At 35.8% G+C, this 14,361-nt stretch overlaps 1 protein-coding gene across 1 annotated transcript in view; it reads right to left on the bottom strand.

Annotated features, from left to right (window-relative positions):
* MYO5C (myosin VC) overlaps positions 1-14,361 on the bottom strand; it is a 137,464-nt gene that overhangs the window by 81,110 nt on the left and 41,993 nt on the right. Inside the window, exons 6-8 of the mRNA XM_074234664.1 lie at positions 13,257-13,400; positions 12,388-12,469; positions 11,128-11,235 (exon numbers count right to left, since the gene is read on the bottom strand). Coding sequence (XP_074090765.1) covers positions 11,128-11,235; positions 12,388-12,469; positions 13,257-13,400 — 334 coding nt within the window. The remainder of the gene's footprint in view (positions 1-11,127; positions 11,236-12,387; positions 12,470-13,256; positions 13,401-14,361) is intronic.

Below are 14,361 nucleotides of genomic sequence, written 5' to 3'. Positions count from 1 at the left end.
ATTCAACTGGTGAATCAAAAACCACATATTTTTTCACATTTTATTATTTATGTTTAACATTTTTCCTTTTTAAATTCTGAGTTCCAAATTCTCTCCCTATCACTCCCCCACCTCCCCTTACCACTGAGAAGGCAAGTAATATGATTTCAATTATAGAGGTTTAATCACAAAAATATAATTTCATATTAATAATTTCATATTAGCTTCCAAAAGCATTAAAATTAAGAAATTGAGAAAATTATAATTCAATTTACACTCAGATGCTATCCATCTCCAGAGCATTTTTTCCCTTTGGAAGCTTTCTTAGATCAAAGTAGCTAAGTCTTTCACAGTTGATCATTATAACATTGTTGTTACTTTGAACAATGATTTCCTGGTTCTTCTCAATTCACTTTGCATCAATTCATAAAGATCTTGTCGTGTTTTTTTTTCCTGAAACTACTCCTTTCATCATCTCTTATAGCACAAAAGTACCTCATCATAGTCATATGCCACAAATTGTTCAATTATCCAGTTAATGAGCATTTTACCAATTACCAATTCTTCACCACCAAAAACTGCTATAAATATTTTTGAATGTATATGCTTCTTTCCTTTTCCTTTGATTTCTTTGCAATACAGACCAAGTAGTCAACAAGCAGTGTTTTGATTCTGGAATTTAAGTAGGGGAGATTTCATGATTATACCTGCATTTTAGAAAAATCTTTGGCAGTTTAGTGAAACAAACTGAAGAGGGGAGGTATGTGAGGCAGGAAGAAGTTAGGCTGGCACAGAAGTCCAGGTGAAAGGAAATAAGAGAATAAACTAAATTTGTACCTTATGAATAAAGAGAAGGGGTCATATATGAGATCTGTGAGAAGGTAGGAATGACAAGATTTGATTATATAGGAGTGAATATAAGTAAAGAATAAAGGATGACTTTGGAGTCTGGGAGTTTGGGAGTCTGGGAGCCTGGGAAGATGGTTATCCCCCAAAAAAGAAGGGAGGATAGACTTGTGGAGTAGAAGGAAGGTTAACAAATTCTGTTTTGGACATGTTAAGTTTGAGATGCCCCTAGAATAGTGACCTAAAATGGGTTAATTGTTAATTATCATTATTATATCCTCATATTTGTTTAGAACTTTTCGAAGTACTTTCCTTTATATTTTATAATCATTTGTTCATTTGAAAAACTTAAACTAGTAGGGCTTCAGCATCTTTTGAATCTCTTAATATCACAATGGCTTGGACAACCCATAAGGAGGGCCTCTGGTTAACATGAGGTTAACAGAAGTCCGGGTAAAAGATTGTCAGAACCTTCACAAAGACTGTGGCTAGGGTTGCTAGGACACTACTAGAAATCTTTTGTGAGGAAAGAGGCAGAAGCATTTGTCATCAGTCTTTCCAGAATATAGAGCAAAGCTATGGACACTAGTGAATAATTTCTCTAAGGATGCTAGGTAGTGTTCACCCTGCTAGGGAAAATAGTTAGCACGTGAGATGGCACACACCCGTAATCCCTGCTACCAGAGAAACTGAGCGTAGGTGATTACTTGAGCTCAGGAGTTCTGATCTGCATTGAGGTAAGTAAATCAAATATCCTTCTAAGTGTGGCACAAAAATGGCAGGGTAATCACCAAGTTTCCTAAGGAAGAATGAACGAATCCAAGTCAGAAATTGAGTCTATCAAAGCTTCCATTGGGATTAGGCCTATGAGTAGCCACTTCACTTCTAGTCTAAATGAGATTGGAAGATGGATGGAAAGGAAAGGAAGGGAGGGGAGGAAGAGGAAATAAAAGAAAGAAAGAAAGAAAGAAAAGAAGAGACAAAGAGAGGAAGGAAGAAACTTATAAGGAAAAAATTTACAAATTCTGTTTAAAACTGTCATCCTTAAATTGAATTGGAAATCTGTTATCTTGTTTAAAATATTCTAGAGACAAACTACTGATTGAAGAGGGAAAAGATTTTTATGCTATTACCTTTTTATAGGCAAACCCAATATGTGAATATACGACATGAAAAAGACAACTTTTCTCCAACCTTAATCTCTTCCTTGATTTCCAACCTTGCACCTTCATCTGCCTATTGGACATCTCAAACTGGAAGACCTAAAATTGAACACATTATTTCCCCACTCCCAAGCCCTTTCCTTCTTGCTAACTCTCTTATCACAGTGGAGGATACCACCATCCTCCTAGGCAAGGAAGATGTCAGCCTTAACCTGTTATTCTCACATCCTCCATAATCCAATCAGTTATCAAGTCCTGCAGTTTCTAGCTTCTAATATCTCTTGTAAATTCCTCTTCTCTCCTCTGACATTGATAACACCCTCATGCAGATTCTCAACACTTTATTCCTAGTCTACTAAAATGGTCACTGGTTGGTCTTCCAGTTTAAGTTCCTCCAGTCCATCCTCTACCAGGTTATCAAACTGATCTTCCTAAAGAGCAAGTCTGACCATGTCACTCTCTTATTGGATAAACATTTGGTGGTACTCTCTTGCCCCCTGGATTAAATATAAATCCTCTGATTAACTTTGAGAGTGCTCCATAGTCTAGCCCTTTCCCATCTTTCCAAGTCTATGTCTACCTTACCTAACTTGGACATATCCTCCATGATACAATGACACTGACATGCCTGCTATACCTCATCTCCCAATGCTAAGCATTGTCCTTGGATGTCCCCCATGCCTGGCACTGTATCACTTAACATTCTCATCTTCTACCTTTCTTGGTTTTCTTCAAGTCTTAAAGTTATCACTTTCTTCAAAATTCAACTGTACTGATTAGATCCATACTGCACAATCTCAACTGATCCTTTACAGCTGCTACACAATCCTACTGTAGTCCCCTTTATCAATGTTCTCCCCTGCCCCTAGCAGCTTTTCTAAACCTCATCTCTCCTCAACCTTCCTTTGGCTCCCCTGACACCACTCTCTCAGGGGAGAGCCTTGCCTCATATATTACAGAAATAACTTAGTATATTCCTTCTGATATTATCTCCAGTTTACTCCAAAGATAACTTGTTTGTTAATTGTAATTTTTTCTTCCCTTATATTGTCTTTTACTCATGAGCAGGGGCTTCCTTTTATCTTTCTTTGTATCTCCAGCACTCAATACAGTGTCAAACACATAGTAGGAAATAATAAATGCCAGATGATTGACTACAGGATTTCTTTAAATGCAGCAAGTTTCACATTATTAAATTTATAGAAATGGAATTTACATATATCTTTTCTGCAATGCGTCCAATGTGTAACAGTTGGGTCATATGAATAAGATGAAGAACTGAAGAACATGACCCTGGGAACCTTTATTGTCAGGAAGGGAATGGATGAGAACTCTCTGGGAGATACTCTAGGAAGGTGGCTAAGAAGTTGTCAGGGCAAGTGTTTCCTGGAATCCCAGGATGTCAGAAATAATTGTAATTTATCAACCAAAGCTCAAAGGATAAAGAGGATCTGATTAAAGACATAATAATCTTTAATTTTTTCCTGATAAAGAAGTCCTTAAGTAGAATTTTTTCATGGTGGCAATGAATTAGAAATTCAGCAGGTGACCATCAACTGGAAAATGACTGACCAAACTGTGGTACACCAATGTGATGGAGTATTATTGTTCAGTAAGAAACAAAAGAAGGAGAGAATTATGTTAAGAATTATTTGAACTAATGCAGAGTACAATATGCAAAACCAAAAGAAAAATATACTCAATTATTGTGGCAATGGAAATGAAAAGGTGACCAAATGGAAGCCAAACTTTGATTCAACTGAAAATCATTAAATCAATAAAAAAAACAGATAATGAAAAATACCTCCCTTCTCTTAGCAGGGAAACAAGCAATCACCAGGGAAGAATTTTGTATATAATGACAGATGTGGTCATACTATTAGTTGTTTTTACTTAGCTTGTTTTTTTCCTTATGAAGGAAGATTCAATGGGGGGGGGGAGATAGAGTGGAGGCATTTCCATAAACAATTATGATTAAAAAAAACAAAAGGATTTTTATAAAGGTTGTTTTTTAAGAAAACAAAAAGGCTCCATAAGTAAAAAGATATTTATAGCAACTCTTTTTTGTGGTGCCAAAAAATAAGGAAACTAAAGGGCTACTTATCAGATAAGAAATATTAGACAGATTTGGTTAATATTAACATAATGGAATATTATTGAGTTGTAAGAACTTACAAAAGGGATAATTTCAGACAAATTGGGGAGGATATATATTCTTATATTGATTGAATAAGAGCCAGGAAGACAGTTTCTACAATGCTACCTAAAACATAAAGGAAACATCTTTGAAAGACTTAGAAATTCTGTTATTGCTTTGCACAACCACAATTCCAAAGTACTAGTGATGAAACATGCTACCTGTCTCCTGATGAACTGAAAGTGCAGAATAAGAATAAGACATACATTTTTGGTTATGACTATTTTGCTTGACTCTGCATATCTAATAAAAGGATTTCATTTTTCTTTTTTTTAATTGGCAGAGGGAGAGGCTAGCAATGGAGTTAACAAAATGAAAAAAAGAGTCAGTGAAGTATTTAAAAATATAGAAAGAAATGAATGGAAAAAAAGGACAGTAGGGTGCACAGAGAACCAAGATAATCTTAAAAAGAAGACTGAATTTATTATATGATTAAAATAAGAAAAGTAAGTTGTTCACAATAAAGATTGGCAGCTTCACATAAAATAATCTTTCTGTTACATTCTATATCTGTAGATGTTCACCTTGTTTAGTAATGTTTAAATACAAAATTAAAAAAACTATAGCATATCATATGTGAAAAAAAGAAGTTATTAACAACTTGACCTATAGTTTCTGAGGAGTCAGAAGGTAGTTGTGAGACTGAAGCATGTGCAAAGGACTGCTGATGATGAGGAATTTTACATGGACAATGTACACGAGACATTCTATATGCAAGAGGCAAAGGGGAAGAGCAGCTTGAAAACACAGGAACAAAATCACATAATTTTAGTGTCAGAAGAAATCTAGCAGCTTTTAGTACATACATATGCAAAACAGAATCTCTGCTAAAATTTCACTTAAATTTCTTCCCACAAATTGAGATTGTTTGCTAAAAGATCCCATTTCTTCCCTCACCTTGCATCATTCAGACATCTTCCTGTAGTATCTCCTCCTTGACTCCAGATGAAGTCACTCTTCTTCTTGTTCAAATCCCTTCAAAGACACTCTTGATCCCATAATTTTCTTTCTCCAGTAAATTGCCCCCACCACCATCTCCACTTTCTCATCTTCTTTCTCTAGTTTATTGACTCTTTTCCTGTTGCCTACAAACAAGTCCATGTGCGTCTCTTCCTTAAACAAAAACCTCACATGATCAGATCAGCCCTTCTGGCTATTGTTCTATACTATAACATTCCTCTCCTTTGTGACTAAACTCCTTGAATTTATATAATACATATATATAATCTGTGCCTCCATTTCTCCTCTCACTTGTTTCTAAGCATTCTGCAATCTGGCTTCTGACTTCATCTTTTAATTGAATTTGTTCTCTTCAAAGTTACCAGTGATGGATTTCTGACCAAGATGACTGCCTGAATAGAGGCAGTTCATTTAGCTTCTACATATAATGCTCCAGTAAAATCTTGAAATTTGTACCTGATAAATAATGATCAAGAAATTCAGAAGATGGGGGCATGAAGGCAGAATTCCCAGAAACTTGTTCACCAAAAAACTCCAGAAACCATCAAACTATGATTCTAGCCAAAATGCAGTGGGGCAAAACCCATAGAAAGACTGAGTGATACGATTTCCCAGTCCAAGACAACTTCGAAGTTCTGCAGGAAAGGTCTGTTTCACCTGACCAGAGTTTGGAAACAGTCACAGCTGCAGCCACAACACAGCCAGGTCGACTGCCTAGATCCCTGGAGGCACCTTGGTTCCAGATCCCCTGGCCTGGGGATCAACAGGAACAGCTTGAAGGGGTGGTGAGAGAACTCTGCTACACCAGAGCTGGACTCAGAGCAGCCCTGCAGCAAGAACCTGCAGCAGGAATCAGGGAAGCCAGCCTGCATCACCAGAGTGCAGCCCACAGATGGTAAGGGGGTTGGGGAGACTGCAGAGGTTTCTCTGCTCTCCCTGGGGCAGGACTTTGCTGTTTGCCCACACTCAGATCTAGGTGTCAGTCTGGGCTCCCATATTACCATATTCAAGCAGGGACCATCCTTATAGCCCCAGGACAGAGGGGAGGGCCTGTGGTCATCCACATATCAAAGCACAGGCAAGAAAGCAGTCAGAGTCTCTCATAAGATGTTGAAGGAATTAAGGTCCCTATGGGTTGTCCCCAAAACCCCCCAAAGCCTTGGAAGTGTGGTAAATCAGTCATAGACCGAGGAAATGAGAAAACAAAAGAAAAAGAAGAATCTGACCATAGAAAATTTCTTTGGTCTCATGGAAGATTCAGAAAATGACAAAATCAAAGCTTCTATATCCAAAACCTCCAAGAGAAATAAAAAATGGGCTCAGGTTATAGATGAGCTCAAAAAAATCTTTGAAAAGCAATTAAGGGAGTAGAAGAAAAATTGGGAGGAAAAAATGAGAGTGATGCAGATAAATCGTGAAAACCAAATCAGCAGGTTGGTGAAAGAAAGACAAAAAGTACTGAAGAAAATAATATGTTGGGGCAGCTAGGTGGCGCAGTGGATAGAGCACTGGCCTTGGAGTCAAAAGTACCTGGGTTCAAATCCAACTTCAGACACTTAATAATTACCTAGCTGTGTGGCCTTGGTCAAGCCACTTAACCCAATTGCCTTGAAAAATCTAAATAATAATAATAATAATAATAATAATAATAATAATAATAATAATAATAAGTTAAAAACCAGTTCAGACCAAGTGGGAAAAAAAAGCAACACAAAAGGCAAATAAGGAGAAGAATGCTTTAAAAAGCAGAACTGGCCAGCTGGAAAAGGAGATAAAAAAGCTCTCTGAAGAAAATAACTCCTTCAAATACAGAATGGAACTAAAGGAAGCTGGTGACTTTGCAAGAAATCAGGAAGAAATAAAACTATTCCAAAAAAACTCTCAAATTAGAAGAAAATATGAAATATCTCATTGGAAAAATAACTAACCTTGAAAACGGGTCCAGAGGAGATAATTTTAAAATTATTGGGCTACCTGAAAGTCACCACCAGGAAAAGAGCCTAGACTTCATTTTTCAAGAAATAGTACAGTAAAATTGTCCTGAGATCCTAGAAGCAGAGAGTAAAATATAAATTGAGGGAATTCACAATCACCTCCTGAAAGAGATCCCAAAAGAAAAACTTCCAGGAATATTATAGCCAAATTCCAAAACTCCCAAGTCAAAGAGAAAATACTAAAAGCTGCCAGAAATAAACAATTCAACTACCATGGCTCTATGGTCAGGATTACATAGGATTTGTCAGTATCTATATTAAGGGCTCATGGGGCGTAGAATATGATATTCTGGAAGGCAAAAGATCTTGGTTTACAACCAAGAATCAACTACCCAGCAAAACTGAATGTCCTCTTTCAGGGTAAAAGATGGGCTTTCAATGAAACAGAAGACTTTCAAACTTTCCTATTGAAACAACCAGAGCTGAATAGAAAAGTCTGATCTCCAAGTACAGGACTCAGGTGAATCATAGAGAGGTGGACAAGAAGGACTAACTTTGAGGAACTTAATGATGTTGAACTGTTTGTATTTCTGCATGGGAAGAAGATACTGATAACTCATATGAACTTGCTCATTTATGAGAGCAGTTAAGAAGGAGCACATAAGGGTGGCTAGGTGGCATAGTGGATAAAGTACCAGCCTTGAAGTCAGGAATACCTGGGTTCAAATCCGGTCTCAGACACTTAATAATTACCTAGGTGTGTGGCCTTGGGCAAGCCACTTAACCCCATTTGCCTTGCAAAACAAAAAAAAAAAAACCTCAAAAAATATATATGACACAGAAAGGAGCTGAATATAATGATATAATAAAAAGATGTAATCAGTGGGTGATAAAGGAAAGTACTGAGAGGAAGAGAAAGGAGAGGAAGAAGGGGCTAAGATATTTCACACAAGAGTCAAGAAAAAGCTTTTTCAATGGAGTGGAATGGGGGAAGGCGGGGGAATGAGTGAGCCTTCATTCTCATCAGAAATGGCTCAGAAAGGAAATAACTTAGATACTTAATCGGGTATAGAAATCTATCTTACCTTAGAGAAAAATGAAAGGGAAGAAATGGGATAAGGGGGGATGGGGGGAGGGAAGAGGTGGAATAGGTAATAGAAGAGAGGGAAGACCATGGGAGAGGGTACTCAGATACACCATACTTCTGAACAGGGACAGGATGAAAGGAGAGAGAGAGTATAATAAATAGAGTGGAGAGAAATACAGCTAGTAATAGCAACTGTGGGAAAAATATTGAAGCAACTTCTTTGGTGGACTCATGACAAAGAAGGCAATTCATCCCAGAGACAGATCCATTGGAATCTGAACACAGACTGAAATACATTTTTTTCTCTCTCACTATTCTTGAGGTTTCTCATCTTTCCTGGGGGGGGGGGGTATGTTTATTCTCACAACAATATACTGTAATAATATAAAATAAATTTGAAAAAAAGAAAAAAGAAATGTTCATAGAAATGCAAAGGCAAATGAATAAATGGAGTGAAAAAAGATAGGAGAAACTAAGAAGCTATTATGGATATATTGTACATGAAAGTTAATTTTTAAGTATAAATAAATATTTTTACATGGAAAAAAAGAAATTGAATAAGAGCCCATTCAGTTATATTAATATCTTATCTTTTTCTGCCTTTTCCATAAGAATGATACTGTCAAATAGTTTGCTAAAAATTTAGTAAGTTATACATACAAAATTTTCTATATCTATTAGTTTAATAATCCTGTGGAAAAAAGGCGATAAAGTTAGTCTGGCATGACATCTTTAGTGACAACCATATTCATTGTATTCATTCCTTCATTTTCTAAATCACTAATCACCTCTTTAATGATCTGCTCTAGAATTTTGCCAGGAATCTAAGCCCATCTCATAGACCAATATATTCTGTTCACTCCTTTTAATATACATATATATATTATATATATATATATATATATATATATATATATATAATATATATGTATGTATGTATATATGTATGTATATGTATAGTGAATGTGTAGATCTCATCCTTTTCCTCACCTTCAAATATTACTGACAGTGTCCAGGGAATGAAGTATTTGTTCAAATGAATTGAATTCTTACCAAGTCTATGGTAACTGATTGCTACTTAGACTTCCTCCCTGTTTCTTCTCCCATCCATCCTCCCTACTGCTGCCCAAATAATCATACTATTCCATGATGGTCGTGTGAGTGATCTATTCTAGAACCTTCAGTGATATAAACTCTTGACTCTGAAAATCAAGGACCTCATAATTTGATATCTACTTGTCTATCCTCATGTTACATTTTTCACATTCTAACCTAAAAGAAACCTTTTTCCTTCCCTTGCTCACCAGCATGTCTTATTCAACTATGTTTGGAAAGGATTCTGGCCTCCATATCTAAAAATGAAGCCACTATCTCAAGAAACAACTCAGACTCTCCCTCTTCCATAGTCTCTGATTTCGCATACCTACATACTCTACTGCCTCTCCAAAGTTCTCAGAGAGTATTGCTTGGACCTTCTCTTTGTACTAATCTCACTTCCCCTTTATACCATAAGTACCTATATACTTGTCCTTTCTCACTATCTAATATTGCAAACATACCAATAGCAAAGTCTATCTTTGTACCCCTAGTATCTAGCACAATACTTTTGCACAGAGAAGGCATTTTAGAATATTTAAATTATGTGATTCAGCTAGGCAGAGAGTAAGCCTCTAAGTCATGCTCATAAAACTTTCAAAATGTAGAAAAAGTCAAATGAGGGGAGATTTTTAAGGAAGGTCTGAATTCAGAGTTTGTTTGTGTGTGTGTGAGAGAGAGAGAGAGAGAGAGAGAGAGACAGACAGACAGACAGACAGAGACAGACTTGGGGAAACTACTGTGCCATTATCTTCTAGCAACTTGAATGCAACTGAGAGATCTAAACCATTTATATGTTATTGAAATGTACTCTCTATACATTTCTGGCATAAATGAAGGTAAAGAAGTAATTAAATGCACAAGTACACAAGAACTGCTGGTGGGAACCAAGTCTGAGTCATCTTGAGAAAAACAGAAAAACCTGAAATTCTGAAGTTGTGTCCACTGGTTGTGTTTCAAAAGATTGTACAACAAATGGGGAAAATCCCAGGAGGTAGACCTTAATGTCTAGATGGAGGAACTAAAATTCTTGTGTTTGGCTTGCTTGATGGAGAGTTTAATCTCAAGGAGATTGTAGATCTTGAAAGAAGATACTTGCAATAGGTACATTGATGTATTTTTTCCTCTTAATTTTTTTTTTTTTTTTTTAGTTTTTGCAAAGCAATCGGGTTAAGGCTTGCCCAAGGTCACACAGCTAGGTAATTAGTAAGTGTCTGAGGCCAGATTTGAACTCGGGTACTCCTGACTCCAAGGCCAGTGCTCTATCCACTGCGCCACCTAGCTGCCCTTTTTCTCTTAATTTCTAATAGTATGATTAAGAAACTTGAATATAGTTATGCATGAGTGTATGTATATGCATTTGTAGCAGGGAAGGTACATTAAGAAAAGCATAGGTGGATATGAGCCATAATCTGATTAGGAGAATCCATACTAAATCCCTAGATTAACAAAATGAATGCTGCCAACCATAAAAAGAGAAGTTAAAGGCCAGGAGGCAGAGAGCTGTGATTATTCCTGCATTCCTGAACATTCCTGAATTCCTGAATGTTCTCTTGTATTAAGTGATATGAACTACATATAGTCTGTGAATCATCATTTGATTGAAAGCCCAAGAATAAGCCCAGACATTGTTCTATTAAGCCCCCTAGCTATGACAATTAAATTAAAAGAAGAAATAGAAGGCAAAAAAATGATAGAGGGGTAATGGAAAATAGGAATTGATCCCTACTTTGGTCCAATTGTGATAAGATTCCTACAGAATAGTTTAGCAACTGTTAATCATAAAAATAAATATTTATTGATATTTGTTCATCAGACTATACCCTAGTCTGGGAAAATAACCAGATGTGTAGTCCCTTTACTCACCCAGCAATGTGAATGTCTTCTGAGTTTCTATCATGTCTGCTCTGTCATTCACTCCTTCAATGATAGTATTCCCTCCCATTCTTGTATAATTAAATTCTTCTGCACTAGCTAAGAGAGGAAGGAAAAAACTTAATAAATTCATGAACTTGAGGTTGATTGGATCATTCAATCAATATTTGTTGTCTGCATTATGTATGCTTAGCATTGTTCTAGAAGGTCAATTCCAGCTTCATTAACTCTCTGAGATCCTGAAAATTATTGCTGGATCATGAATACATAATTAGCTGGCAACCAAGAATTATTTGATGCAGATCTAAGAACCCAGAGGTAGGTTGTAAAGGAATTTTAGAAGAAAATTTTTGTGACAAGGGCTACTTTGATGTGTCATAATCTAATTATATATCTATTTAAATATCACACATATACACAAAGACCAATAAAATGTAAATTCCTTAAAAGTAGAGATTGCTCTTTGTTTTGTCATTTTAGCCCCAGTAGCGTCTAGAACACAGTAGGCATTTAATAAATATTTGTTGAATTGAATTATGTGTAACATGTTACTGATGATATAATAAACTTTATTTTTTGAACCTCCAGCAACCTTCAATTCTTCCTAAATTAAAACAGACAGTAGTTAAAAAATATGGTAGGGGATGAGTTGGGGGAATTGGAGGTTATGAAAGCCAGTTGATAACAGGGAGGATGAAAGAAATGTAAAAGCATAACAGGTCATTTTATGTAGTAGCCATCATTCCTTATATCTCAAGTCCCTTGAGTTATATATCATCGTAGGATAACATTAGTGATCAGATTTGTAACCCTGAGTCATCAAGGAAAATTTCAGAATTTAGGGAAATCTGTAACACATTTTAGAAAGACTAAATTAAAAAAAAAAGCTTTGTTAAATAAAAGTTTTGCTGGTTAAAGGAATAAACTTTAAGTATATGAAAAACCCACTTCTATGGGATATTTCATAAATAAAGCATTACTTCTAGATTCACATTTAAAGAGGCTATTCAATAGGCTAGTAGACACTGTCATGGCCATTCCTTTCAAACCCTGATAACAATCACCAACCACAAGTCCACTGTCTCAGAGACTTTAATATCAACCCTACCCTTCAACCCTCAAACTTTGGTTATTTTAAGCATAAAAAAAAAAAAAAAATGAAAGGTAGTGTCTCTTCTTAAAAAAAAAAGTCTGGGGAACTTCTGTAGTATTGTCATAATTGCAGAGATACTTCCTTTTACTATGACATACCCAATTTAAGGTGTTTAAATTCAGGTTGCAATGCTGAGGCACAAAGCTGATAAAAAATGTGGTAATTGCGTTCATTTTCTGACTGTGGAAAGAAAGGGAAAAAAAACCCAGAAAAATCATATTAATTTTTACAAGTAAAGAATGTCAGACATTTAATTCTTAAGTAGAGGTCCTTAAAGTCTCAAATGGATTTTGGCACTCTAGTGGTCAGTCATATTTATCTGTATTTCCCAGGAGTCTTTTTCTAAAAGCAATTAAATTATGAACTATTTGTCTATGTTGTCAGTTTCCCAGCAGTCCACTTTAAAAATGAGCCTTTATCCAACAAAAACAGAAACATTACAACGGACAGTCTGCATTAAAGGACTTTTAAAGGACTTTTAAGGGACTTGTTATTTTTAAAGGATAAGACTGTGTGAAATGGGAATAACAAGACCCATACTTGTTGAGACTTGATTGATTTATTACCTTCCTAAACCCCAAATTTTTCCATTTATGTTGACTAAAAGATTAATGTATATGAATGTGTGTATATATATATATATATATACATATATAAATATTACCTCATGCCCAAGATCAAATGTAAATCTCATTCCTGACCTCAGTATTATAACAAAAAAAAGCATTCAAATCAGATTTTCCCCTAACACAATAAATATCTAATCTTAAAACTATACAGGAATATATAAACGATGTAGTTAGGAAATAAAAACATTTGCCAATTGTCCCATATGGACAATAAGAAAAGTTCTGTCACTTCAGATAAAAAAAAGCTGTTTTCTGTCTGCCAGTGAATGATACAAGTCTCCCCCCAATCGTTAAATAAATATGAAAAGAATGAGAGTTAATTGAAGTTTTTTCCTTACTTGAAAGACAACTCTGGATTTCTCCAAAAGATATGTTCTCATGTTGGCTCCTATAATTTGATTCTTTTTATCAAAACTGATTTCTGTATACTTTCCAAACCGACTGCTGTTATCATTTCGTGTAGTCTTAGCGTTTCCAACAGCCTATAAAAGACAGTTTTGAGATTAAAAAAAATTATTTTGAATCAAGATCATTAGTGTGGTTCTTGTTAAAACACAGACCCTAGACAAAGGAACTAGGTTTACCAAACGAAAGGAATTCTGATTGCAGAAACTAAGGGTGATAAGCACCTTCCCTTGTCTACCAAATAAATTTGAGTACTTTAGAGCAGTATTCAAAGTCTTTTGGGACCTGACCCCAATTTACCACTCAAACCTCCATTTTATCTATCTATTCCCTTATATAAATCTTACGCAGTAGCCACCAGGCTAGCCCACAGTATTGCTCAAATGTTCCAAGTTTTTCTGCCTCTGCACTCCCAATGCAGACCATTTCTTCCCTTCTCCTTGTCCGGTCCAAATCAAAACTTTCCTGAAAAGTTTTCACTGATTACCCAGCCAGCCTGAAGCAATCTTTCCTTATTGTCTGTGACCATTATTGAAAAAATACATTGTTTACTATGTTATGATGTTTCATTGTTAGCTTAAACTTATTTATTGAGTACAATTGTTATTTAGCAATTGCTTTTATTTTGACCAGAAACCCTGAAGGTCTTCCCTTCCTAGACTGATTTTTTTTAAAAACAAGATTAAGAGGTCAATCTTGGCCTTATTTCTTTCTTAACCAATCTTAATCACTTGACCTTGGGCAAGTCACTTAACCCTAATTGCCTCACATCCAGGATTATCTCCAATCATCCTGATTCATATCTGGCCACTGGATCCAGATGGTCTGGTGATTTAGCAATAGCATCCCCTCATTCAAATTCCTGATGTGATGGTCATCTTCCAGAAAGAAGGACAAATAACAACCTACTTAGCCTTGTTCACACAACTTTGATCTAGATAATATTTTATTGATTATAAAACACGATTTGCAAAGCATACTCATTTGGAACTCATAAGCACCCTTGTTGGTAGTGAGTATGATCAATATCCTTGAATT

This window comes from Macrotis lagotis, chromosome 4, assembly GCF_037893015.1.
Source record: "Macrotis lagotis isolate mMagLag1 chromosome 4, bilby.v1.9.chrom.fasta, whole genome shotgun sequence".
Lineage (NCBI taxonomy): Eukaryota > Metazoa > Chordata > Mammalia > Peramelemorphia > Peramelidae > Macrotis > Macrotis lagotis.
The sequence above is the reverse complement of the archived record's forward strand: the minus strand, read 5'-3'. Positions and strand labels throughout refer to the sequence as shown.